Raw genomic sequence first — 27,878 nt, forward strand, 5'->3', positions numbered from 1 at the left:
GGCTATACACCTCTAAATAAATAAGAAAACTATAACAGTAATAATTAAAAAGTTAACAATTCAATATTAGTTAACCAGCCTATTGCTTAGCAAGTCTTGGCTGTATATTGCTGATCTACAAAGCAGACAATGCTGCGGGGGATATTGCGCTCTTCTAGCTCAAAAGCATATTTAAGAAATGCAGAACATATATATATATATATATATATATATATATATATATATATGTGTGTGTGTGTGTGTGTGTGTGTGTGTGTGTGTGTGTGTGTGTGTGTGTGTGTGTGTGTGTGTGTGTGTGTGTGTGTGTGTGTGTGTGTGTGTGTGTGTGTGTGTGTGTGTGTGTGTGTGTGTGTGTGTGTGTGTGTGTGTGTGTGTAGAGAGAAAGAGAGAGCACCGGAAGCGATATTCGGAGGTTGTGTGGGTTCGAATCCCGCCGGCGGCATGGTTCTTTTTTCTACTGCTTTATAAGTAATTTTTTTCAAGCGACAGATCAGTCGAAGTATTATTCTCCCATTGATCAGCACCCCAAATTATGAAAAAAATATAAACATACCCCTATGCTGCTTGGTTTCGCTGACTGTTGGTTTCCTTCACACACACACACACACACACACACACACACACACACACACACACACACACACACACACACATATATATATATATATATATATATATATATATATATATATATATATATATATATATATATATATATATATATATATATATATATATATATATATATATATATATATATATATATATTCCACCGTGCGTTGTACAGAGCAACTTCAGCAGCTGCGATGCCCATTTCAGCACATTCTTGAACAACTTCTAGGAGTAGGAGAAAGCTGTATTTGCGCAAAGACAGTCGAAGTGAGTCGTTGGCCTGGCGCATCATGCTGGATGGCCTACGCACAACCTCCGTTCTGCTCAGCCTTCGCCAAGTTCTTTGCTTTTCAACCTCACCGCGTTCAGAGCTGCAAGTGCATTCTGAAACCATACATCTTAGTCAGCGAGAGCCTGAAGTGCTCTCTCTGCTTAGACGCTTGAATTGCAGGCCCTACGGCTCTGACTTGTCTTCTAGACGAAAATAAAGTAAAAAGCCTTGAAAGCTAAGTGCGGAGGCAAAATACTTCCTATGCGTAAAATGGCTGCGCCCAGACAGGCGTTAGAGATAACGACGTCATTTCCAGTGGAGGATCTGATGCAAAAAGAAAAAAAAATGAAGATGCCGTCTGTCGCATTCATGTTACCCGGTCACAGTCATAAATATTGGACGGATGGACGAGCAGATAGCCATCGCCGGACTTTCAGCTAGCCCGACTTGAGACGAATTGTCTGGAAGAAGAAAGAGGAAAATGTCCGGCGACGTCAAGAACGGAACGGGAGCGACGCGGTAAGAGGCGCAGAAGCAGAACCTACTTTCTACCAGCAGCTGACACCCTCTCGTTCGCGTGAGAACCGAGGAAACGAAGAAATGCGGAAGAAAGGCTAGCTGGCTATGAACGCCAGCGAAGCAGCGGCAAACGGTGATGGAAGTTCCGAGAAAACAGCCGAGATGAAAACAAGCAGACGCGCAGACCATGCTCTGTGCCGGCGTCCACTCAGACGCGGACAGAAGGGCAAGAAAATAAACATAAAGGAAAAAATAAACATAACGCCAAAACAATAAAGCTGCTGGCAAAAAAGATGACGTAAACACACCGACCAAGCTCCTACGTGTGTGGAGGATGAGGGGAAAATAGTGCTCGCTTTACCCTTCCGGCAAGATACCAACGCACACACTAAAGCATATTTCTGCCCACTACCAGCTGTATTGCGAAGCCGAGAGGGCTGTCACCGGCGTAGACGTATTCATGCAGATAAAAGGGACGCACGCCTGAAGTCCTGACCCCGTCTCCAACGCGGGTATGAAAGATGGCGTCTACAAGGGCGAGGAATGCGAGGAACGGTTAAGGCATGCAAAAAAAAAAGTATACAAAGCTGCGATAAATCGGCGCGAATGGGGAGGAAGTCGAGCGAGTAAGAGGAAACGTGCCCCTCTCCCCCCACTCTCCCCACCGACGAGTTAGAAAAACAAACAAATCCACCAACAAACAAATAACGCTCTCACAATGGAGAGGGGCGGAGCGATAGCGAAGCACAGCTGCGCGCATATGTGCAACCGAGCTGGAATATCAGACCGAATGCCGACAGTAGAACCCCGGCTCTCCCAAGATCATTCCTAGGTGGCTGCGCAACATCTGTGCAGCGCTCCTAAGGCCCGCACTGTGTGCGCTCTGTCAACAGCGCTGCCCAGAAATAGGAATACGGACGCTGCTGGCCGAAGAATAAGATGAACTGCTTTTGCCATGGACACAAACAGCTCAGTGTACAGTGGTTCCTGTGTATAGCCTGCCAGTGTTTCTGTTTCAGATTAGCTTACATACACTAAGATGCTTTTAGACATAGGCAGCTTATTTTTAGAATCTTCTAGACAAGCCTCACCAGAAAGGTTACCGATCCTTGCCTTTTTCGCAAGGCTTTTGGCTGTTTATTCTACAACGTCAGAAGATCATCTGAGAATACGGGCATCTTTGTTTAGGTTACTTTGCGTCTGTCCTTCTTGACAAAGGGTCTATTGACCATTCGACCTTGACTTCGAAAAGCCGTGGAAGACTTTTGTGCAAGACGAACAGAGCGTTAAGAAACAAGAACCCACGCAAGGCATGGCAGCCAAGTGTCAGCTGCAGAAATGTCAACTTCACTTTCCAAAGGTCATAGTCTGACCTAAATAAATTCTCCAGCAACAATCCTTGGATGCACGCCCTTTGGTAGCTCTGATTTTGGCTGCTTTCTGTGTCTTGAGATTAGGCCCTTTTTTAGGGTTGTCCAAAAAATTCGATGTCGACATTAAAGCGTTTAAAGATTTTCTTTTGGATACAATGGCACATAGAAGAAAGTCTTATTTTTGTGTGCCTAACGTTTTACCGAAGTGCACCTATACTGCCTGGATTCTTCACTACTGACGTGTTGTCAATGCAATTTTCTCACCCGCATTGCCTGTGAGAGCGCAGTATTTATTAAACAAAATGAATAAATAAGTTAGAATTTTAAAAGCATAGCAAGGATACTGAGGGCTTATATCAGTTTCCCTTATTTATTTTTTATATCAACAAGCTTCAGTTCAGAATATATGATTTGCCAATCTCAGCCACAATGATCGACAAGCTAGGCTTATGCGAGATAATGTGACAAAATGCAGTGTCATCCAACCGCAGCAACGCTCCTGGTCATCGACCGCAGCCAAAGCTGCGAGAATTGACGCAACGAAGAACATACAGATCGGGTTCGGAGAAACAGAGCGCCCTTCCTTTCTGCTATATCCATCTCGGATTTTGGTGTGGTGCGCCTTGCGCCATACCCTGCAACAGAAAGGTCAGCCGCTGGGACAAAGAATCCATATACGTGACGTTCAGGTGTCGTTCCATCTCCGTCACTGCTCAGAAACCTTGCACGGCAACCTCTTCGTGACAAGAACTCGGGCGTATGATACAATTATCCGCACTGAGCGTGGGTTTACTCCGGGGACTCCAGGGATGGTTTGCCCCGAAATTGTAAGGGATAGCATATTTCGCCACACAAAGACTAAACGCACGTGTTACAGCTCTTGGCAGAAAAGGAACTTGGCAAAAGTCTGGCGATAGAACTCGAAACGGCAAGCGCTACGCAAATGGATGCATCTTTGTGTGGTGTTTCAACCCTTCTTGCGTTTTGCTCTCATGGCTGATTTGCACTCATTTTTACGTGATGTCTGGAATATGACTGAAAATAGACAAGGCATGCAATGAGGATTGCCTCACTTGCGGTGATTATTCAGCGGGCTGGTTATTTTGTTAGTAATCCCTAACAGTATTCTCTACCTTTGTGAATAGGGACATACCGTAACTTGGTCTTGTTTGAAGCAAGCTACAAGTAGCGGCGTCCTCTACACAGATGAGAGCATGGAGCATTAGAAAGCTTTCCGACGTTACCAGAAAGCCTACAGAGGTTTCGTAACTCCCCACAAAGCTGCTGAGAGATTTGTTAAAGATTTGACCGTCACCACAGCAAAAGGTGATAAAATGCGAGCATTACTTACAATTTTAAGCTGTATTGTACCTCATGCGCAGCGAACCGTTAGTACCAATAAATCAACCACAGATATATCTTGGTTTAATATGATTTGGAAGAACCTTTAGTCACAACATTCAGTGACCCCACCAGCGCATCAGATAGCCAATGCTAACAAAAAGTGTTTGGTGGGCATTACAAAGTCAGCGTGAATCTCTTTTGCGCAAAACTTCTTCGCTATGTGAACAGTGCAAACGAGTTAATAAAGAAGAACGGCAGGTACTCTAGACTGACGTACGTTTTGAAATGTATGCCATTCATTAAATCTCACTATCTATGAAAAGGGTCCATTCTGGCTCTGTTTAACTAAAACACTAAAAAGTTGACCGGTCCAGATAGCTTGCCAAAAATGTTTCTTTACAGATACACAAATTGGTGCGAAAATCTCTATATTCGATTCAATAGGAGTTAGTGCACAATTTAAATTCCCAGATTTCATATCAACTAAGGCAGCACTGATTAAAAAATCATGGGACAAACTTAGTGTAAAGAAGTCTGCACTATCCTTGGTGATCTGTTCTTGCAGCAGCTATCCTGTTTTCTTGAAGCCAACGACTTCTTTTCAAAGGTAATGTGGGTGTTGTAGTGGTCTGTTGGTGATATCTCAACTTACCTACGCAACGACGGAACTAAAAGAACTACCGGACAATTGTGACCAAATTTGTGTTGTATTTATTTGCTTTAAAAACGCTATTGACCGGGTATTTCACAGTTATTTATTGTCATTGCTCCACTGTCTTTTAAGCAGTGATGAAATCAAAACATTTTGCTTGAAGCGTGGCTCTTTTAAGACAATCGTCACGTTAAGATAGGCATTTCTCATTCGCGTCTCCTTTCAGTTATTTCGGTGCTTCTCAGGGTTCGGTTCTCGGTACGCTTCTTTCTATAATTTTTGTCTTTCATTTTTAAATGTCATGAAGGGCCCTCATTTGATAATTCCTATGTGAGCGTGTCTAGTTTTTCCTTCTTGCTCGTGCATGCTTAGGCCATGGCCGGCAAAGTGCAATCTGCTGTATGTTATAAATAAAAAAATAGACATGTTAGCGATTGCGGATGATGATAGTACAGCTCGAAGGAATACACACTCACACAAAACTTAGGCTTCCAAATAATCTCACATACATACACTCATGTATAGACACTTAATCACGAGTTTTCAAAGAGAACAGATAACTCTTGTTTCTCCGACGAATGCCAAAATGGCCTTCGTTATTTGTCGCAGAAAGCGGAAGGACCGCACCCCAAGGTTAAAGCAAAATAGCCTGGCGAAGGCAGTAATTTTGATGACGCCTTAGGTCATATTCAGAGTCCGGCGTCGCCACGTTAAATGAATACAGATAGGAAGGATATGTTGGAGGACATCGAACAGAAAATGGATATGAATAGAGAATGGTTTGCTAGGCTGATAATTATCGTAGGGATGACAAAAAGTCTCTAAATTTAGTGTTATATAGAAATGTTCACTTCATAATATGTCACATAGCTTTGAAGGCAAAAAAAAAAGCAGGGCAGGCAAAATCCACCATATCGAAGACGATAAACTGATATCGTCTTGAGAGAGTGATTGATAGCTACGATAATTTTCTCTGCAACTACAAACCTCATGAGCTAAGCGTTCCGTACTTATAAGAAATAGTATTTGCGCACCTTTCATAAAATATCAACATTTGCATTTCCGAGGCCCGCTTCCCACTTGGAGTTGGGTTGACTTTTGTGTTGGTACTTGCTGGCTTATGCCTATTTTTCTCATTCAATACGCTCAGTGGAGCCGCATTTAGTGCTTCGGAGCGTGTTTCATAGGCTACTTGCCATACTTTCGCCTCCACTATTTTCCAAAAGCCCCCTAAAAAATAGACAAAAAATCACATGCTGGTTTCGCGGATAGGTTAAAGATCAAAAAGATGGAAAAGATTGAAATTGGGGAGAGATGGAGCTGGAGCTTGTGGTCTAATTTTTTATTCTTGACAACAATGCCCCCGCGAACAAATATCATTGGGTGCTATACGTAACGCTGTACTTCGGTCAAAAATGCACGCAGGTATTTTGTCTTTCACTCCAGATTCCCCCTTAGCTAAAGACGTCGCAGTCGCTTCCGCATACCAGGTGAAGTATGCACCGGCATCGTCCCCGCTTCCCGCGTCTCTTCATTTCTCGTCAGCCGCCTCGCAAGCGGCTCCGGTTTACGTGTGGGTAATAGAGCGGAAAGCATCGTCCTTAACGTCTCAGTCCTTCCAGACTCGCGGGGGTTTAACGTCAGACTCCTTCCTATCTTCTCACGGCTCGGCGAGCGAGAACTTCAGGCACGTGAGACGTCACGCTCGAAATAAGGAATACATGCCAGAAATATCGAGCGGGTAGAAAAAAAAAAGGCTCCTCGCCTTTGTATTGCCCTGCGTCAAATATGGTTTCGCCATATCCTGTAATTTCACGCCCCAAAGCCGGCACCAAAATCTAAACAAAGACACTGCAGACGGGATGTGCCTGGTTGCGTGGCGCTAGCATTTTTCTATTTGTTTTTTTCATTCGCGAAGACAAAAAGTTTTATTTGCTCTCTTCTAGGACAAAGAAAGACGCTAGAAACGAGAACGGCGCGATTTATTTTTTACTGCGAGGCTAACAACTACGCAGTCTTCCCGTAAGAGCAGAGAGAAAGTATGCTCGTTATTGGTCACATCTTTCAAAGGTAAAAAATATGGGCCGCGATGGATAACTCTTAATAAAAAGACAACTTTGACCAGGCGAAATGCAGTAGAAAGTGCTTTCTTTAGGAACACGATGTTAATGATTAAGGATATTTGTTAATTTTCTGAGAGGACCTCATAAAAGCGATTAATTTGTCGTTTCTGCTTTTCATTTTGTTTGAGATATGCTTTTCTCGTGCGCGTGCTTTCTTCTGTGTGGCTCGCATTGCAGTGTAAAAAAAAAGGTAAGAATACATTCCTCACCAAAAACGCGTTTCACGTCATTACTCAAATTATGCAGGACAAACTTTCGCGCGGGTATCTCCGTACTGAAGTTGTCCCTAAATTTAAAAATCGCTTTTCGTTCTGCTGGGAATTCTATCGATTCCGGAACTATATTACAACGAAGAGCAGTAGCAGCGCACGGCATGCAACAAAACTGCTCGACGGTCCTCTGAAGAGCGTTTCTCGTTTCGCGTTATCGCGTCGAAAAAAATTACATGAGTTATATCACAAAAAAAAGAGAGCAAACGCTCCGTAACACTGAGCTCTCAAAGGGGAATCTGCGTGAAGAGTACCATATCGGCCGATGAGTGAACGACGAGGATATAATCCACTTATCTACTTCGGAAAAGTTAAGCAACGATCCCTTCAATCGTGTTTTTTCTTCACTTCGGTGTTACAGCCGTTGTCGCAGGTTAAACTAGCGCGCCGTAGGAAAAAGAATCTCAACTGTGACAGGCTTCTCTCGGAATGGTCCATACGGACCGACGCGTAGAATGTGCTTCGCCACTGTAGGTTGGGAGATGTGGTTTCCATGAGGGCTGGGCCAATTTCCGGGAGTCACGCGCCAAGGGCTTCCACCGCACCGTTTCCGCCTCCGCGGGCGGAAGTGGTCTAGGGTGCGGGGAACCACTTCAGAGACGACGACGTCGCGGAAGCCCGAAGCCGCCAGACTGAAAGCGCTTCCCGCTCCCGACGCGGGAGTTGGGGTGAGAGCCTGTACGGAGCGTTCAAACTTTGATCCCTTTTCATCAGACTGTTTCAATTTCGACCTACTGGAAAGCCCCTCACAAAGGAGACGACCACAATGAAGAGTGGCCTTTGCTTTAGGTCGGTTTCGTTAGAAATGCGTTTAATCCTAGTTGAAGTCAGCGAGTGGCTATATTTTTTAACGCCTACGTTACTTCCGTGTTCTTCTGGAAATCAATGGTAATTTGAGAGGAGTTTCAGATAAAGTTTCGGTTTTGTAGTGTTGGAAAAATCAACGACGCCACTTTCAGTGGTACGGCCAAGATTTAATCCTGTGTCTTCATTCCTGGATGAGAATATCCAAAAAAGATAAGCTCATGTTCCTCTGGAGATAGTCCACATGTTTCTTCTAGTGATTGCTTTTGCTGCACCTTATACTAGCGTAGACTGCGATGCGGAATTACTGTTACAGAATGAGCACGGCAAATGAAAAAGAATGGAGGCGGATGTGATTGAGAATTTATGGTTAGGGCGCTCGAAACCAGAAATTTTGTTTCCAAGGAGACATTTAGCTTCTTTTTAAAAAGGTGTTCTTACTAAAGTATGTTATCTTTAAGTACGCTCTATTAGAGCCAGTCATTCGGATAACTTCAGAAATGACTTATCAAACAATTGCGAGCTCACATTTCTCGCTGCTTGCCACGCCTAATGCAGCACACATAGTATTCAGCCAATATGACAGAACCTATTGGAATCTGTAGACGGTTTTCGTGCGCTAAATTTTGTCACACCAGGAGTTACGAATATTACTTAGCCACAAGGCATAAAAAATTCCTTCTCCATATCCCTATATCCAGGATAGCTTTCTAGACATGTGCGCGCAAAAAACAAATGATCCAACATATGCTCTTCGAAATTGAGTTTTGGTGGACCCCTTTCTCACGGACTACATATGGTCACCAAATGCTGCGCCATAACGTTCCAGTATTGCTAAATAAACTTATTTTGAAGAGCGTCCGTATTCCCACCTGCAGTCCGAAAGACATCTGGGACATATGTTTACGACTGTAATCTCATTTATGTTGTTTGTGCCGGAGACCGCATTTAGAGCACTTGACGCACTTCTTTTTGTAATATATTTGTACACTAGTGACCGCCTTACTTGACATGTTTCTTGATTTAACAGAATGCACATCTTAGTGCCAAATATTTTGCAGTTTATTTCGCACGCAAATTTTAGCCGTGTTCTTTTTTTTCTTTTTTTTGTACATGTGTTCCCCCATGCTGCCAGCCATGTAAACGGGGGTTCAGGCTGTTTCAAGTGGAAGCTGTTTCCACTTTTTGCCTGCATCAACCCTCAACATTTCGCGATGAAAATAAAACAATTGATTGATTGATTGATTGATTGATTGATTGATTGATTGATTGACCTCAGGTTCAAATGAAGAACACATCTTAGCAATTGAAAGATGTGCACCATTGAGAAGATGTCTACATAGATTTTAATCAAGCCGGTGATTAGTGAATAAGGGCTGTGACTAATAAGGTGGTGAGAGTAGATGGGAGCCACCGGAAGCTCCAACATCATTTTGTGCCCGCCGGTCACATGCAACAAATACTGATCGATTAACTTTACTTCAAAGAGCTCCGCAATGTTGTCCGGTCGAAATTTGGTGATTAAACACAGCGCGCTAGCAAGACACCTCGAATACCCGCCTCTTCTTGCGCATAATTATCGAGAGAGAAATATTTGCGCGATAGGCATGGTGCAATAATTCCTTAAGCTAGGGTAGCTGCGAAAAATGGCTGCCTTTGTTACGACACTCGGAGCGCACTCATCACTTCACCGATTCGACGTGACGATGCAGAAATATGCGGTACTTCTCACATGGGGCTCCTTCGGAGAATCGGAGCTGATGAATTTGCGTTAATGTCAGCTTCACCTCATTAACCATGAAGCTATTTAGACACGCCGCTCAGCACGCAACGGTTCCGGCATATGCGCAGTCGTTCGCGAAGTAGCTAGGCAGGAGGCGTCAGGTGTCGGCGCGATTTACGAAAGCGGCCCCATAAGGGGAAAGAATTATTTTCGTTAACAGCTCATCTGTTGCCCGAAAGGAGGTATACCTAACTATGGGGCTCATTTATACGCAGGCTGCAAGAATCCGGAAGTGTCATTAGGTTCTGATAGAAGACTGCAGCCACATGCGGCAAAATTGTTTCATTTGCTTTCTTTTCATTGACTAATTTTCTCCGTACGGGCGTGTAATAATGATACCGTTATGATCTGAATCTATTTGGTTTCCTCTCTTTCCACCTCCTAAAACGCATGAAATACTTTTCCTAATCCAGAATGGACGACTACGAAAGCCCTATTTGCAAACTGGAAAACAATTTGAAGGAAATAAGCTCTGCGTAATTTCTACATAGTTGTTAATTACACATCGTGCACGCATACATCGCGCGCGCGCGCGCGCGGTGTGTGTGTGTGTGTGTGTGTGTGTGTGTGTGTGTGTGTGTGTGTGTGTGTGTGTGTGTGTGTGTGTGTGTGTGTGTGTGTGTGTGCGTGTGTGTGTGTGTGTGTGTGTGTGTGTGTGTGTGTGTGTGTGTGTGTGTGTGTGTGTGTGTGCGTGCGTGTGTGTGTGTGTGTGTGCGCGCGTGCGTGCGTGTGTGCGTGCGTGTGTGTGTGTGGGGAGCGTGCGTGCGTGCGTGTGTGTGAAAGCAAACTAGCATAAAAGTGCGTTTCATCATACATACTCAAACCTCTGGACACGCCAAACAACTGTGTTAACAAACTACTGCTTTACGTGTACTGCTCTTATTCGTTTGCAAAATGCAGTAGTCCATCTCACCAGTTACTGAACAAAAGATAGTTACAAATGCCCATTGAAATGTTTTCAATGTTCGGTCAGCTTTATCACTGGCTGCACTACTGAGTGACTACAGAAAACAGAGTTGGTCTGCTCCGCATTACACATTGCAGTGAATATCAGTACGAAAATGATTTAGTGACATAACTGGGTTGTTAAAAAAATTGTTTCGAAACACACTCATCGATAATGTTTCGCAAATGTATGCTTATCCGCAATGGTCTTGAGACGTGCCCCAATTTCCTCCTTTTATCTTTCTTGAAAATCCAAGTACAATTAAATGTTTATTCGCCAGTTACGCATACGCAATCATAAATTCTGATCTGCCTAAGCAACCAGTAATTGTAGAGGGACTCTACCCTTCCCACACCGATGTTTTGGTCTTCTTGTGATCGCAGCTGCCTATGAAGAAGCTTGGGCGTTACATTATACTTTCCTATTTCCCTGCTTCTCTGACGCTTTGCAACTTCACAGCGGGTGTAGCTGCGGCCATCACGCTACATTTTTAACCCTTCCGCCAAGGCTCGTTATTTTGAATTAAAATAAAAAAATTTCCTCGTAACTGTATACAAAGGCTTCAAGAAAAATCTTTATTTCTCCAACAAAAAACAGCAGCAGGTAATTATTCAAAGTATATACAACATTTCCAGCCGTGTGCCACACTGTTTAAAAATTCTAACATCTAACTGCAAGTATTTGCAAAATATGCACCGGACGGATCGCTGAGACACTTTCTGTTTCTAAAATCCACACGAACAGCGAAATTCAGGAAACAAAAGTAATGATACTAGTGATGGAAAACACTTTTTCATAAAATTTGTGGACGGCCTGTTTGCAGCGTCACTGTTTTATTATTTAAAGTATATACAACATTTCTAGCCGTGTGCCACACTGGTTAAAACTTATAACATCTAACTGCAAGCATTTGTAAAATATGCACCGGACGGATCACTGAGACAATTTCTGTGTCTAAAATCCACACGGACACCGAAGTTCAGGAAACAAATGCAATGATATTAGTGATGGAAAACACTTTTCCATAAAATTGGCGGACGGCCTGTTTGCAGCGTCATTGTTTTATTATTTAAAGTATATACAACATTTGTAACCGCGTGCCACACTGGTTAAAACTTATAACATCTAACTGCAAGCATTTGCGAAATATGCACCGTACGGATCGCTGAGACACTTTGTTTCTAAAATCCACACGGACACAGAAATTAAGGAAACAAAAGTAATGATATTAGTGATCGAAAACTCTTTTCCATAAAATTGGCGGACGGCCTGTTTGCAGCGTCACTGTTTTGTTAAATGCTTACTGGGTTCGCTAGATGATACAAAAACATTTCACGCGCGAGATGAAAGATCCTAAATTGTTCCGAAACAACGAAATCACCTCTACGTGCCGCACAGCCTCACAACAATCATGAAATTCACTTTATACACAAAAGCGTACAACGCGCTTTAAAGGGTTAAGTACGTCATGCTCATCCTGAACTGCTTGTTCTCGCGTGGCGTGCATTCACAAGTCAAGTATCTTGTACTGACGTAACGGAGACAATACTTCGATAACAATTGAGTTGCTATTTAACAACAATGAAAATTTAAACTAAAAGTCGGCCGAGTGACGAGGTGCAGCAAAAGCAACGCCATGAAAGCCAAAAAACAATGCTGAAGAGTTCAGTAGTGTTACGAATTTTATGATTATTCCCGTATACGAAATGTCCAGCATACGTGAGCCGAAGGCTAAAAAATACAATACAAAAACTAAACTGAGCTAAATTTCCAGCACTTTCTCAAACCAAGAGCAGACAGGGCTACTTTATTACTCGATCACGTCAAATTAATAACTTAGAATTAATTAGGTAGCTGTCAAAGCGCTCAATGAATGCGAAATTATAATTTAGAGACTTCTAGACAATCAAACAGAACCCACATATTGCGTAACGTTCGTAGCGGTAACTTCATCGAGAATTTTTTTTTTGTGCTTTGAATAAATAAAACATGCGTGGCATGGGCACTTCTTGTGTGCTTCATGCACCCGGCAGCGCCGTCATATGGCGACCAGATATGTACAGCACATCCAAATTTCAACAGCCGTGTTAGCTGTCAGACTTGACGAGCGGTTGCAGGTTTGTTCTTTTGCAACATAAAATTATTCTCTGCCTGTTTATCAACGCAGGTTTCTAAGCGCGTGCAAAGAAACATTTCACGCTCTGTGGAGCCTTGTTTTTGGGAATTTCGTCGCTTGCGCTTTCTCCTGACTGTAACACTTTTCATTTGAAACTATTGCAGTATCTCACTCCCTGCAAGCGGAGAATGATTATACCTGTGAAACTAATTTGTTAACTCTGAAGAAATGTTACTGTCATTTACTTTAAGCTGCCGCCAATCTTGTTGCTTCAGGTAGATTTCGCAGGCGAATCATTTGTTGTTGTTTTTTTTATTTTCCACTTGGCTTCTCTTCACAGGGGAACCTGTATACTAAACCTGCTGACCTAACTTTACTGGCAACGTCATTGTCACGGACATTATTCGCTAAAATATCGTTGAAATCCATAACTACCAACTCACAAGCGAGTTGAAGAAAACCACTCTTCTTCGTGTCCCAAAATAGCCTCACTCTCGTCAATCAATGTTCATGCACCAGACGTGTCTTGAACGACGTGACTCCTTCCGGTACATTTCTGAGAGTTGCCACTCTCAAGCCCGCACGACACTAATAGAATGTGTGGTGTCATACGATACGGTACTGTACAGTGCAGTGCAGTGCAGTGCGGTATGGTACGATACGGTACGGTATAGTACGGTACGGTACGGTACGGTACGGTACGGTATGGTATGGTATGGTATGGTATGGTATGGTATGATATGATATGCTATGATATGGTATGGTATGATATGGTATAGTATGTTATGGTTCTGATATGGTATGGTATGGTATGTTATGATATGGTATGGTATGGTGTCGTGTGGCGTGGCATGACAACATGGTATGTGGGAGCTTAACATCCAAATGATGCACGTGGGTTATGAGGGAGACCGTAGTGGAGGGCTCAGAATTAATTTCGACCACCAGGGGTTCTTTTGCGGGCGCAGACATAGCGCAACCCACGGGCGTCTTTTGCCTTCCGCAGCCACTGAAATGCTTACTGCCCGGTTATGCCATGCGATTGTCGTGCTGCATAACTGACGGATTGAACCGCAAGCTGCTTATTATGGCTTACTGCTTCTCTAAGCAATTGTTCACTTGGTAGCGGACAAGATTCTATTATTACTTGGCATCGGGAGCATGGGTAAAACGGGGTTTTATTTGTCCTGAAGTGTTGTAAAATTAACATAAATTCTCCCTGCAAACTACTGCCAGCAAGAATTTTATGGTTCACGGTCAAGTGTATAATTGTTCGCCTGCTTTCAGCATTATTGACTTTGCGCATTTTAATAGGGGCAAACGTACTGGGCACGTATTTGTTGCCTACCGAATTGAAAAGAATGATGAATACTGAGTTAGCTCTCTATGTTTCCTTTGCACAAAACCGAGGTACCATATTTGGATACAAATTTAGCTCCGGCGTTTCCGCGTTAATTTGGCTTGTTCATTTTCGTTTATATTTGTGCACGGTTCCTTTTAAACCCCATTTAAGGGGCAGAGCTCGTCCGGATGCTTCTTGCTACGTCTCTGAAAAAAAAAAAGCGCGAGCGAATGACCCTTTGCGGAAAGCAGAAACTAGCCTAAACATAAGCGCTTATCTGTCATTCCTGCCTCTTTAATTCATCAGTCTTGCGAGAAAGATAGGTAAGAAGAGTGCAAAATTCTTCAGACATTTCACAACTTTCGTATTTCTTATGGCAATTGTTCTCAGAAATTTTCGAACGCAGGGATGATAGGTTAAATATCTCGAAAAGCTTGCGATGAAGTTTCTCAAGAACAATACAGGCGGAACGGACGGATGAGCCGGCGAACAATGAATAAATTCTCGAAATCATCGCCGCATTTTCTCGCCGCGCACTTCTCATAGAGGTCTTCTCTCTCTTGTTATGGGAGCATTGCGCAACACCGCATTTCTTCTCGTCTCATTACGCAGTCCCGGCATCCATCATTTATATTAAAGATCACCATATCTGTCTTTCCCTATTCTCTTTTCTTTCCCCACAAATCAGGAACTTGTGGAAAATGCAAAGGTCATCTGCGGGGTGTGTGATCTCATGAAATATTCATAGCTGGCCATCGAATTATTCAGGCCGTGTATGGACGCTAAAAAAACAAAAATGCGAGAGCGGTCTGGGGATCCTGGGAGGCTTGATATGGCCACCAAGCGGATTCATAAATTTCTCGGCTATGCCGCTCGCTCGGATGAAGGCCTAAGCACGGGTCGGGTAGCAATGACTCGCCCCCATTGCGCCACTTAGCCCGCCATCACAATTGCAATTCGCGCCACATTTTGATCTTATCCGCTACGGGCGCAACCCATTAAGGAAATGACCGGGACCAGACAAAAAAATAGAGACTGCCTTCTCGCTTAATGTGCACACCAGGCTGCGGCTGTATGACGAAAATGAGGGCTAAGCGCATGAGTTACCGAAATGTGAGAGCTGTTCTTCGTTTCTTGTGTTAATGACGCATAGGCTTTAAAACCTATGGGCTACGTGCTCTATCATTATTACTCTCATACAAAGCGTACCGAGGTCCCGAAAATAATTCGAAAACATGAGCTTTAAAAGCACCAGTTAGGCCTGCTAAAAGAAAGAAACCTGTTTTTAGTTATAACAACAATAGTAGGAATTATTCCGATGAATTAAACAGAATAGGACACATGGCATCACGTACGTATGGAACTTATACGTTGCGATAACATTGCGGAAGTGTTTCGGTAAACATGTCTTAAGCTCCATGTTCAAACCGCCTATTATATGGTGCGCGAAAAATTGTTTAGTAAGAAGCTAAGACAAGGAAACAAGATTTTTTTAGGAAAACGAAAATAAAGTAGAAAACATAAAGACGAAACACACTATATGCTTCAACTTGCAACTAATGTTTCCTGCGAACACGCCGAAGAGATAAAAAAAAAATGAAATCCTCTGCGGGTTCCATCAAGCGTCTTTTGCATAGTTCTTTTTCGAGGTGTTGGTAACAAACATGAACCTCAAATTGACACTAATTCTGCTCCTCCCCTGTATCCGTCAAGTCCGTGTCTCGGTAAAATGATGCTGCCACCATCATGCCGTATAGGCCACATTGAGTCTAGCAATACGTTATGCACCGAAGCGAAATAAATCATTGTCGAAATTCTCGAAACTTTGCACTTTAAGAAGGAGCGTCTGTTGACGGTCCCGTCAATTGCTACTGTAACGCCCCGCGATCACAGTTGGCGATGTGACGAGCGAGCCGCTCAACCACCGTTCGTGCGTTGGATGCGCTGAGTTCAAAAGCGCTGGTAACGGCCTTTCACCCGTATAAGATTCCCCTCCCCTTCCAGGCAACGGCCACTTTTGGAATATGGCTTTGAAAGCGCCACAGAAATGGCTCCGCCGCTCAGGTATCCAATCGGCACAATTCCTGTACTAAAGAAAAAAAAAAACATCAAACGCCAGTTGTGACTCTGTAACGCGAGATTCAACGCCTGTCTTTACGGTATTGAATACAGTATTACTTATTCGGTATTATTATTCTTCTCTAGAGCAGTGCGCGCGTGACGTCACTATGGTGCCATTCGCGATGTCACCTATCCTAGACCATCCAGTGTGGCCCATTGCGAAAACACGGTGCAGTGGTGTCACACTTGACGTCACTGCATTTTAACAAATCCGCGGGCTGCAATGCAGCGATGTCAAACGTCGCGTCAGTGCGTGCTGACCAATCAGTGTGGGGCACTGTTACGCCGACGACGCCAACCGCTACTCCACAGAGCCGGGAAACGCGCTCTTAACATGTCTCGTTGTAAAATCTAAGCGCATTTCTCCGCAACACACAAGCACGCACACACACACACATACACACGCGCGCGCGCGCACACGCACACACACGCATACATACACGCATACATACATACATACATACATACATACATACATACATACATACATACATACATACATACATACATACATACATACATACATACATACACACATACAAACACACACACATACATACATACATACATACATACATACATACATACATACATACATACATACATACATACATACATACATACATACATACATACATACATACATACATACATACATACATACATACATACATACATACATACATAAACACGCGCGCACACACAAACAAGCTTTCCCCTGGTCTGGTGCTCGGCTTATTTAGGGTGAAATGCTTGGGAAATGGGTCTTTGACCCCACCTTGAGAAAAAGAAAAATACCTTGTGACATGGCGCTCTTTGGCCATAGCTGCCCTTGCGCCATAAAAATTCATCATCATTAAACAAACAAGCACGCGGGCGAAGCGCGCGCACACACACACACACAGAGGCTTTTCGCCCAAAGACGAGCACCCTTAGTTGTCATACGCTAAAAGGAAAGCGACTACATCTCTAACTTATTTTTTTTATTTTCTCTGCGTCGGCTCGGGCTAGAGGTCTGAAAAATTCAGGTGTATACAACAATTTTTTCGCGTAAGTGCTAACAAACAAACCAAGGCAAGAGTTCCCTTCTTATATACTTTTCTTGTATAAGAAAACACAGGGAGCAGATCGGCAACTGTAATTTTATCGTATTGTTCGTACAGAACTTCTTTGATGAGGCACAATGAATCTTGAAAATATATTGGCCAGGAAATCTCTTCGAAGCTTCCTTTCTTTGAGAGCCTGTCACGTAGCACCAAGGCTTAATTTTTGTCACAGTTGTTTTCTCAGGGCGCAGCCAAGCCACGTGTCCTCAAGTACTTTTGTCCATGACCCACTTGTGGTTCGTTTCCTGCAGCGCTGTGTATCGTCCTTTATTGTCCTCTGGCCTTGTGCTGTTGCGCTGTTTCACTGGAAATCTTGTCTTGCGAGCTCTCAGGCACACGTGAAGCGCCGTGCGTGCGTTAGCCCCAGCCTACAGAGCCCTCTGTGCTCTTCGACATTAACTCTTAAACTTGAATGAACCGGAAATGAAGCCAGCCAGGAAGGCAACAGAAAGCTGCAGCTGGCTGGCGGTCGGTTGCTGTTCAAGCAACTGGCTCGCTTTCGCTGCTAAGATTATTCCTCCATTATTTATCGCTTATCTAGGTCTTCATTATTTTTTCCCTTAAAGGGCCGAGCCCTCGAAGGTAATTTACGTGCCGTGCAATCTTTATCTGGCTTCTTTTCCCAGAACTTTCCAGATTACTTAAGCACGTGTGTCCGTGTTTTCCTTTTCTTTCTTTCATAATGCGCCTACTCCACGAAGGGCTTAAGGCAATTTAGGACAACTGCAAGTCACGCTTTATCCAGCAGGAGATGCGTGTCGTCGCAAGGCTCCTCCGGATTCGCAGGGCGGCTTCGTATAGTGTGCCTCTCTTGCACCTATTCCTTCTAGCCAGGCGCCCAGGCACATCCGTCGTCAATTTCAGCCTCCCCGCGTGTCCTGCGCAGGATCGCGGGGGGGGATTCGCCGCGGCTGAAATGTTCAAGGAAGCGGGGTACGAATTTCACGACTCCCCTCCCTCGCGAGCGTTCCCCCGAGTGCCGTCGCTTCGACGAGCGCCGTATTAAACCTGACACGCTGAGAAATGAACGCCCTTGCGCCGATACCGCCATCGTTCAAGCCGCCCCTTTTATTGCTGGGCTTATTGTCGCCAAGGTCTTCGTTTTCTTTCATTGTTGCGCTAAGTGAAGTGCAAGCTCTCTGCTGTTTTCTTGACGCTATCACATGAATTCCCCCTTTTTTTCTATTTAAATGCCACGCTGTTTTCACCGAAGCGCTCCTTCGATCTTTCTCGGCACATTTAAATGTTTGTGTTGTTTGCCATTAGGTTTTTTTTTGGTCAAATTTTTATTTTTTGCCTAACAAACGCCTAGCAAAGCTAAACGCTTTCAACTGTAATCGTAGCTGACCTGATGCCTTTTCACAAACACTCGTGGCACCGAAATTTATTTTCTTTTTTTTTGTACGCTTGCATCCAAGGATCGTTTAGGTCCCGGGTAATAAACTGTAAAATGCGAGGCGAAATACAAAGAAAGCGGCGCGCATAAAGGAGAGTCAACCGCAAGAAGTCGAATGGATGCCGTTCCGTGTGACGTATTAGCAGTCTCCCACACGGCTCATTTATCTACATTTTTCGTCACTCCCTTGGCTTCCGAGCTGGGCGCCTGGCAGCGCTTGTAACGCTGCCTGCTTCCTGGCCCTGGGGTTTTTTCGCCAGCTGTAATATCTAAAGTGTGCTCTTTAGCGAGCCGCAAATCGCGATTGTCGGAGAGGGGGGGGGGGGGGAAACGATAAGTGTGATGGTGATGATTATATGATTAGGGCTGCTTCCACGACGATCCAAGCAAATCCGGAAGTCGTTAAACCTAAATGAAGCCCCGCAAAAGAATTTTTATTTTCTCCTGTTTTCAAATATATATATATATTTTTTTTTACCGGAGAAGCCTCGGAAATAGTTGTTATTTCAACTTGGGTCGGTTTTGCTTTTTTTTTACTACCATCTCACCACTCGCAGTCAACATGTAGCCTTTATTTTTTCCTTCGTTAATACTGCGATCAAGTTCTAACTGAAGGCCATTAGCCGCAAATTGGCTTACTCATATCTTAATAGCCACGGAAGAACGTCACTCTGCTAAACTTTTATACAAACATTTTACAGTCAAATTATCACAAAAGAAGTTCATGTTGATCTGGAAAGAATGCGCCTGCGGCAGCTCATACTTTTACTCATGATAAAGCTAAAGATATGCAGCATGATGAGCACGGATCCGAAGCCGCTGTATTATTTGCGCATAAAAGAAACAAAAGAAACATGTGAGCAAAGATTACATCTAAGTCCTGAAGCAATAGTGGTGCGAGTACGTTGAACACCATACGAAACATTTACCTCTTTAAAACGCTCAATAAGCGTTCTATATTTCATCAATGTGCCTGCATATATTAAAAGCTCAGCGGGCCGGATTGAAAATTACGTGACATTTCTCATTTCAGGAGTGTCGTTATTACGATTTTCCTGGCCACGTATTTGAACTGGTTTAAAACTGGCGGTACGGTTGTGGTCAGGCGGTATTAGAAAAGCACCAGGAGCCACAGTTCACATGAAACCAAATGCCGTCATGAACTTTTCTTAGAATATTCAGTAACCTTGGCGTGTCTACATATGTAAATAATTTTTTTCTAGACAGCCTGCTACAGAGCAGTGTCAGGATATCGCAAATAGGAAATATAAAAAAAATACTTTTCAGAACAAGCTTCTCTGTCACTGTTATAAAGCAGACATACAACCATCAAACTATTTTGAACTTTTCATTCCATGCTTCACACAACCAGATGATCGAAACAGTGCAGAGGATGATCAAAAAGTTAAAGAAAGAGTAAAAATACAATCCTTTGTAAAATATATCACCACTACCGCTTAGTTATTGCAGCATACTCACAAAAACTTAAGGTATTTTTCTAACGACGAAAAATTTATCGCCAGAGTTGTTACACTGGCCGCCGACTTGTGCTGCTTCATCTTTGTCAGAACTTTGCACAGTGTGCTCTCACATCGTCACCTCTCGATGACAAATGTTACTATTATGGCAAGAAATTTCAAGTCAGTAACAAAATCTTCTATTTCTACCTGTGGATATACCTTAAAACAGTATCAAGCTACTGTATATAGCTTCAAGCTACTGTATATAGCTTCAAGCTATTAAGTTTTTATATCTTGTGAATTCCTATAAAGAAAAATAGTTGTGCTCAAAGACACTGCTCAACGTTCATAACGCTACTTGAGCCGAAGCCTCTCCATAAAGGTTATCCAATGCCATAAAGCATCCGATATATTTCACTGTCAACTTTTCCTGTATTTTCTGCACTGTCTTCAGAACCCCATAAGACTCGCACGTGGAGCCCTCTTTCCTGTAGAGATAACACGAAACTGGGTGTCTTGAGTGCCGTCTCCTTTCTTGCCGTTTTTCAAGTATCTAAAGTGGGCCGAAAACAAAGCAGACATCAAACAGGAAAAAATATAAGAGCGTGGCGCTGAAAAAAAGTGCGGAAAATAACCAGATAATCTGGACACGTGGAAGGAGATGGCTCGGGGCTTGTCTAGTAAAAGCAGACAAAAAAAAAAGAGGCTGGAGCCCGAGACAAGTAGCCGCAAAGTTAAAATGAACGTCGTCAGAGGAGCAAGCATAAAGTCTCAGAAGAGTAATTAAATTAACGGCGGCTGGCAGTATAGGAACCGCGCTATCGTGCCTTGCGAGCTTTGCCTTGGAAGGAAATATAATTAGGCAGGCATTAGCGCAAAAATGTAAAAAGCATGAAGGCAAAGTAATAAATTTCCTCAGCGACGGGCGTTAGTTTTGCGGTGTTTTCTCACTTAGTCAAGTTGCTGTGAGTACAGGGACTTTGAACGTGTTTCTTGCAATAAGCAAAAAAAAATGTCAACCGAATTTCCTATGACCTGTGGCTCTCATAACCAATTATTTCGACTAAAAGAAAAAGTACCGCCGAGAAGATATTGTGGAACAATAGCTGCCTGTCGTCAATTTTTTAAGGAATTTGTGACGCTTCGAAAGGCACTACGATACTTCCGATTAAGCTACTTCTTGCTTTCCGGCAAGTTATATTTGCCGCGCCGATAAAAATTCCAGCATGTTTGCAGCAATAGGCGCGCGGGAACGAGAGCTTCCTTGCTAATCGGATTCGAAATACAAGCAAACGAAATCGTCACAGTTCGAAGGACTTCCTTCACTCGTTTCAGTGTCATAAGCAGGAGTTCGGGACAGTTCACTTGCTTTTCCACAAAGTGTCATATGACAAGAAGCTAACGGGTGCATTTTTGTCCAGAACAAAAAAATCAAAAGCAGACGCGAAAGTTCCATCGGAGAACTTCTCTATTTGTGCAGCGCATCGTTTGACCACTTGGCTGCGGCACGACCTATGCGAGCCTGTGGGCGCTTTACCTATAGCCCTAGAGCGTCATATGTCAGTTTTGGCGACAATTTTTTCTGTCTTTCTCGGCAAACACCCAAATCCAGCAATAAGGGACAGAAGCATTTTTGTGCGCGAAACCATTTATGAACGCAATTTTTTCATAAAATCTAAGATTTGACTACAACAATCAATATATCCGCAGGTCACCCGACGGCAGTCTTCTATTCTTTTTTCAAGTTCACGTTTTTGCTGTCCTCAAAAGCGTTCTCCACTGGTTTTCTATGGGAGTCTTAACTGTTCAATGCGATTGATTGAAACACTGCACAATAAAGATTTTGCTACATATCAGAATAATGAAGCATTAGCTTCAATATTTCCATACCAGTGTCATACAATTTTTCCATTTTCAAAAAATTTTCCCCGAGCAAGCTGGATATGATTAAAAAATGCAAAGCCCAGACCCAAGCTGTAACCGAAGCTGATGAAAAACGGCAATCGGAGCTCTATATACTTGAAAAATTGTGTTTTTCTCGTTTAAAAGCGCTATATATTTTTATCTTTTCCTTTCACCCGCAATGTTTAAACTTTGCAGGGCTTTTCAACAAACGCTAGGAGAGAATTTTGAGAGGCCCCTGTTTTTGACATGTGGGAGAGATAAACGGGAATCTAAATCCTGAAGAATAACCAAGTTATTCATGTGAATAATTAATTACACAAAAAAGCGATTTCTCCATTTGAAACGCCATAGGGTGCTAGGCTTAATGGCGTAAGGAAGAAGCTTTCCCAAGTTCGTGATAATGCCAGTCCCGAAGCTGGGCACTTCGATTCGGAGATGCGCATGGCTTTGACGTAAAGAACCCTAGTGCGCCATGACGGCTTGTCCAAGGAAGAGCACAGTTGCACTTTTTAAATGCGCCGTTACGAAAGACGTTACCGAGTAGTTACAACAGCCAGGTGTATTGCGCGCAACAAGTAAAAGATCGCGCACTTTGATTACTCTCTCAACTCCGTGCTATCATCTCCAACAAAAATCAGCATTTAGAACGTCGCCAGTCTTGAACACAAGCTGCTACGAGGCTGCGGCTGACGACGTGGGAGGCCGTGAAGATGAGTCCTGCTTGTATGGCACTGATAACCACCTACGCGCTCATGCAGCAGGTAAAACAAAATATATATTTAATACTTCCCAATCTAGCTGCAGTTTCATATGTATTCGCGTGTAAAGTTCATCAGCGCGATAAAAAAAAATTGCGTAGGAACACCGGCTGTATGTATGCCACGTATGTGCAAAGCAGTTAACTGGAGCGGGGGCACCATCTCGTGGCGAAAGTGGTAACCGGTGTGAATCGGCGTCACAGCTTGCGGGCATTGCACTATAGGCTCATTGAGTTTACAGGGGACCAAACTCCTAACACGCATGAAAAATCTAAATAAACAGACAACATCTGGGTCCTTTCTCACCCAATCACCGAGAGAGCCACCAATTACTCACTCCACGTCACATCAGCGGCCGGAAATTGCCAGTGTAAGTCGTTCGCGCCAGTGCGGATTGATTGCTGGTGAATTATATTAAAATAACTAATATTAAGACTTCGCCTTCGCACGGCCGTTGAGGCACCATACCAGGTTCCCATTTGGCCATTAAATAGTTAAGCCACATTTTTCATTCGCGTATAACGGCTGTATTAAAATTTAAGTGGTTAGGTCATCCTTTTTCATTTGCTGATAGTTATCACATAGGAGGCGCTGTACATGCTAGAATACTATTTAATGAACATCTGCAAGAGCTGAGGTACTGTTGAACACCAGCATTGCACCGTCCTCGGAGGCGTTGCCGATGCGCTTCGACCTTTTAGGTGCATTGTTCATCCGTTAGCCCACGCACAGCAGGCGGCAACTCTGTCGACGGTCCGAGTACAGCCAAGGCGCAGCTACTCCAATGGTTTTATTACTTCGCTTACCCTCCCCTTCCTCTTAGAGTTCTCAGGTCTACTCGGGCGCGGAAGATGAACCGCGGGTCTTAGCGGAGCTAGCACTTTTTTCTCGGGGCCTCATCACTACTGGCCTTGAATAAATTTTTTCCACCTCCTCTCTCTCCCGAACTTAAGCTGCGTTTATCTAGCGGCGATGTTTGCTTTGGCCTCGAAGCCAGGGAGCTGCGCTTTGCGCCTCAAGTACGGGGTAGATTTTGCCGTCGCCGCCTCTTCGTTTAACGCAGAGGCTGGGCAGCTGACTGCGGCTGACCCGAGTGTATCGCGTCAATGCATGGCGACGGAGTTGCACGCCGCCTGCTGCCTCCGTTCTGGGCCGCAAAGAAGACGAAAGAGCCATAGGCGTGCACGGCCTTGTCGCTTGATGCTGCTGAAGGGCCTCCGCCAGCATGGACAGAAAGCTGGCAAAAGAATTACTAACACGGCAACCTTTGTTTTGAGGCTCAAAGAAGACGAAGTGGCAACGGGCACTTGAGAAGCACTCGCATCCGCAATGCACCCTGGCCAATCCCCCGCCGCAGATATGTGCCATTAAGTCTGAGGACATCATGATGTTCATCATCATCGCTCGTGCAGCGTTATGCTGGCTTGGAACTTCTTATCAAGGTCAGCGCGGATGAGCTTCCCCAAGCACGCTGAGCTTCAATGCTCCACTTTATGATTCCTTTTTTTTTCTCCTGTATTCTACTGTTAACTAGAGTGATATGTAATGGAAATAAGTAATGATACGTTGATTTTATCACTTGCACTTGAGCTGCTTGCAACTATAAGAATAACTCAAACACGTTCAGCTACTAAGGACCTCTGAAAATGAATAAAGGAGCGGTAACATAGTAGGCATAGAAGTTCCATTCTTTTTGACCAATTTTCATATTGCATACCTAATAATGTATTTTAACCGACGGGGCCGAGTTCTATAGAAACGTGTTGAATTCACGCCAAAATATGACAGCATGAATGATCTGGATTATAAAAAAGAACACGTCGAAGTCAGGTCACATTGTAGTACACGCTTTCTTAATTTTCTTATGTTAGAAAACAATTAGTAAAGCCGTCAATGTCGCTTAGATACGCGGCCCACATTGTGACATCGAGACGAATATTCGCTGCTATCTTTAGCAGCTAGTCTGGAACCTAATTGAGTAACTGTAAGAGCACTGTGTCGGTTTAGGCAGCTATTGTTGACAGATTCTTGCTCTTTAAGAAACGCCGTTATTCTCAGTCACTACGTTTCGGATGCCGCTGCACGCTTTCGAAAGGCGCTCCACCAGGAGTACTTTGTTAATTTGTCATCGCCTCTTAGCAGCGCACATACCGGTTCTCCGTACAGTGAAAATCCCCAATTTATGAACAGCATGCAGAGTAAAGGAGAATCATTTCGTAGGTGATACTGCACTTCTTGATAAAGAAATGTCAGGGCACCGATTAATCACCGATATGAAATGTGAGAAAATTCATTATGTTTTTTATGTTACTGCTTACTGCATAACCACATGTGCATGCCTCGATAACTAGGCAAGTCTAATGCCTTGGTTCCCTGTAAACGCTTGTTCTCTAAAAGCGAGAAGGAGGACCTGCAGAAAGCGCTTCTTAATTTACACGCTGTGTTAAGCATATTATTCATTCTTCCACCAAGAAATTATATGTTTATACATATATCAATTTCAATATTTTTTTAGGAACTCAAAATCTCTTTGGCTTTTTGAAAGACAGCTGTCAGCACATCGGTGGTGGTGATGCTAGACAATTCACTTCCAGAACAGATACCTCAGCGGCCTGGGTCTGGTTGCCGGGTTTCAAGTATATGAATCTTTCGGAGTTATGTAGGTGATAGGTAATAATGGGAATAGGCAATAATGGGAAGCTCACCTCAACGCAGCTTCGTCAGGTACCTTAGCTTTCTAATTACCCCATACAATATGCTCGCCAACAACATGGACACTCTTGTACATAACTATTCGCCTTAGAGATGAACAAGAGCGACAAGTGTCCATTGCACAATAAAGGATGGAAGTTTTAAAATACAAAAGAATAATCCCGCCATCGACGACTAAGAACACAATGACACAGTGGAAACGATATAACAGCGGCGATGGTGAACACACTCACCTATGTGAACCGTCGGCAACTCGCCTGCGTATGCGAACGTCCCGAAGACTAGCACAATGGCTAGGGAGCCGATGGTGACGGCTAGTATGGACGTCATCCTCAGAAGACACCAAACACGTGCCGCATCACCCTTCGGGAAAACGCGATGTAGGGCTAACAAGAAAATCGCCAGTTCCCTTATGGAGCACCGACGAGCTGCATCGTTGGCACAAGGGCACCGACAATGGGCACTCGAATGACTTATCCATCGACAGAGTTATAATCCGAGTAGAAGCACCGCATTTCTTGAGAGCTTTTAAGCCTTCCCTTGTCTTGTGGGAAAATCCTCAGTGTTTGTGGTGTTCACGAAGATTTGAGGCTTCGCAAAGAAAGTGTTTGTTCACACATAGTATGGTATCACGGTTACTCAAGCGCACACTGTCAACAAAGTCAGTCACAATGCGCCAGCACAACGCCACGGGTTCACACGTTAAACTGCAGGCAGAAATCCGAGATGTTCGATTTTCGTGCGACGTTTGTGGCACCAATGATTATAATTGAATTCGCTAACAACGGATGTCCGACGAAGCCGGTAGCGAAAGGCCATGAGGATGACCACGACGAACACATTCCTCGGCGCGTCAAATGGCAATGGCAAAGGCAGAAAAAATGCTGCACGGCAGTAAAAACAAGAAAAAGTCTTTGGAAGGGAAGTGGGCTCAAAACTTCGGAGCGAGACGCGATCACCCTTCCCGCCGACGCGAGAGTGCGGCGCAAAGCGCGGCTCGCAAGACAACTGGTCGCCGCACCTCGGTGTTTCTCGGAACCGCTGACGGAGCGCGGTGGTGGGGAGGGCTCTTTCGCGCAGCGGACGGAGGCTCCCACTGGCGGCCGACAAACACAGCTTTTCCGAGACGCCCTATCTTTGTGTCCGGGCGCGTTATTCGGCCGCGTTGAGGGCCGGAATTCTATGAGAGACATAAATCGAATATTCTTCGCATGCAACTACTTCTGGCTATTACTTCACGGCAAAATGAAATTTGCAAGTATTCGCGAACTCGCGGCTGTTTAGTTTAAGGGAACCCGGTCTCTTTCCCTTAGTGCAGCCTCTCCAAACATTCTCAACTTAGAATTATGTGTGCTGCCTTCCAGGGTCCGTACATCTAATTATTGAGGACAATAACGAAATATCATTTTTCCTCAAGAGTTCACAGCGCAAAAGCTCCCTAAATTGGTTATGATTTTGTCATAGGCTTAGTATGCTTTGATCTTAAAGTTCTTCTGTTTCAACGCTGTGAACTCAGCGCCTGCATTCCGAACATATTCCTAGCATGATTTAAAAGTTAAAACTGCTCAAGCCACTCAACGAGAGAAGTGAAAAAGCCGAGCTGAATCACAGCCGATTACTCACTTGTCTTTGTCTAGTCTCTTGCCCAGTTTTGTATTTTCAATCATGCTGTACCAACTGGCCGCTAGTAATACGCTCCTTACAATCCTACCAGCTGAAAATTGCATATTTTGCTATTACTGCTGCAAAATTGTTCATGGGTTGAAAATTGTCACGTTACGGCTATTTATGCAAGGCATGTCTATTGTAGTAAGTAAGGGCTTTTTTTTTCGTGTGAAAATAATTTTTATGCTCATTTCTAGCGCATTCAGTTACAGCGCCAACCACGAAACGTGTTGTGGGTTCTTCATCTCAAAATTTTCACTGGTATCCATTGTTGTACTCTTCAAAGAAACTATGACCACTTAGTAGTATTCCATGAGAGACAGTTGTTAACACAGGAACAATGCTACAGCCGCAAAAACGGCGGAGTAAGAAACTTTTGATGAACATTATAACATTAATTCAAGTCAGCTCTGTTTTCTGTAGTTCCTTTCTGCCGCCCCCTGCAACGCTTGCCTCCTCTTGGAATCCACACCGTTACCCTCACGGACCAGCGGTTATCTCGCCTTCGCATTGCATGCCCTGCCCAAGCCCGTTTTTTCCTCTTGATTTCGACTAGGATGTCATTAACCCGCGTTTGTTCCCTCATCCAGTCTGCCCGCTT

The 27,878-nt window shown here is 43.9% G+C and overlaps 1 protein-coding gene across 1 annotated transcript in view; it reads right to left on the bottom strand.

Moving 5' to 3' along the window:
* Positions 1 to 26,652, bottom strand: part of LOC144099313 (glutamate receptor ionotropic, kainate 2-like) — a 236,948-nt gene extending 210,296 nt beyond the window's left edge. Inside the window, exon 1 of the mRNA XM_077632528.1 lies at positions 25,846 to 26,652. Coding sequence (XP_077488654.1) covers positions 25,846 to 25,942 — 97 coding nt within the window. The 5' untranslated portion in view covers positions 25,943 to 26,652. The remainder of the gene's footprint in view (positions 1 to 25,845) is intronic.
* Positions 26,653 to 27,878: the final 1,226 nt, after the last annotated feature.

This window comes from Amblyomma americanum, chromosome 7 (assembly GCF_052857255.1).
Source record: "Amblyomma americanum isolate KBUSLIRL-KWMA chromosome 7, ASM5285725v1, whole genome shotgun sequence".
NCBI lineage: Eukaryota > Metazoa > Arthropoda > Arachnida > Ixodida > Ixodidae > Amblyomma > Amblyomma americanum.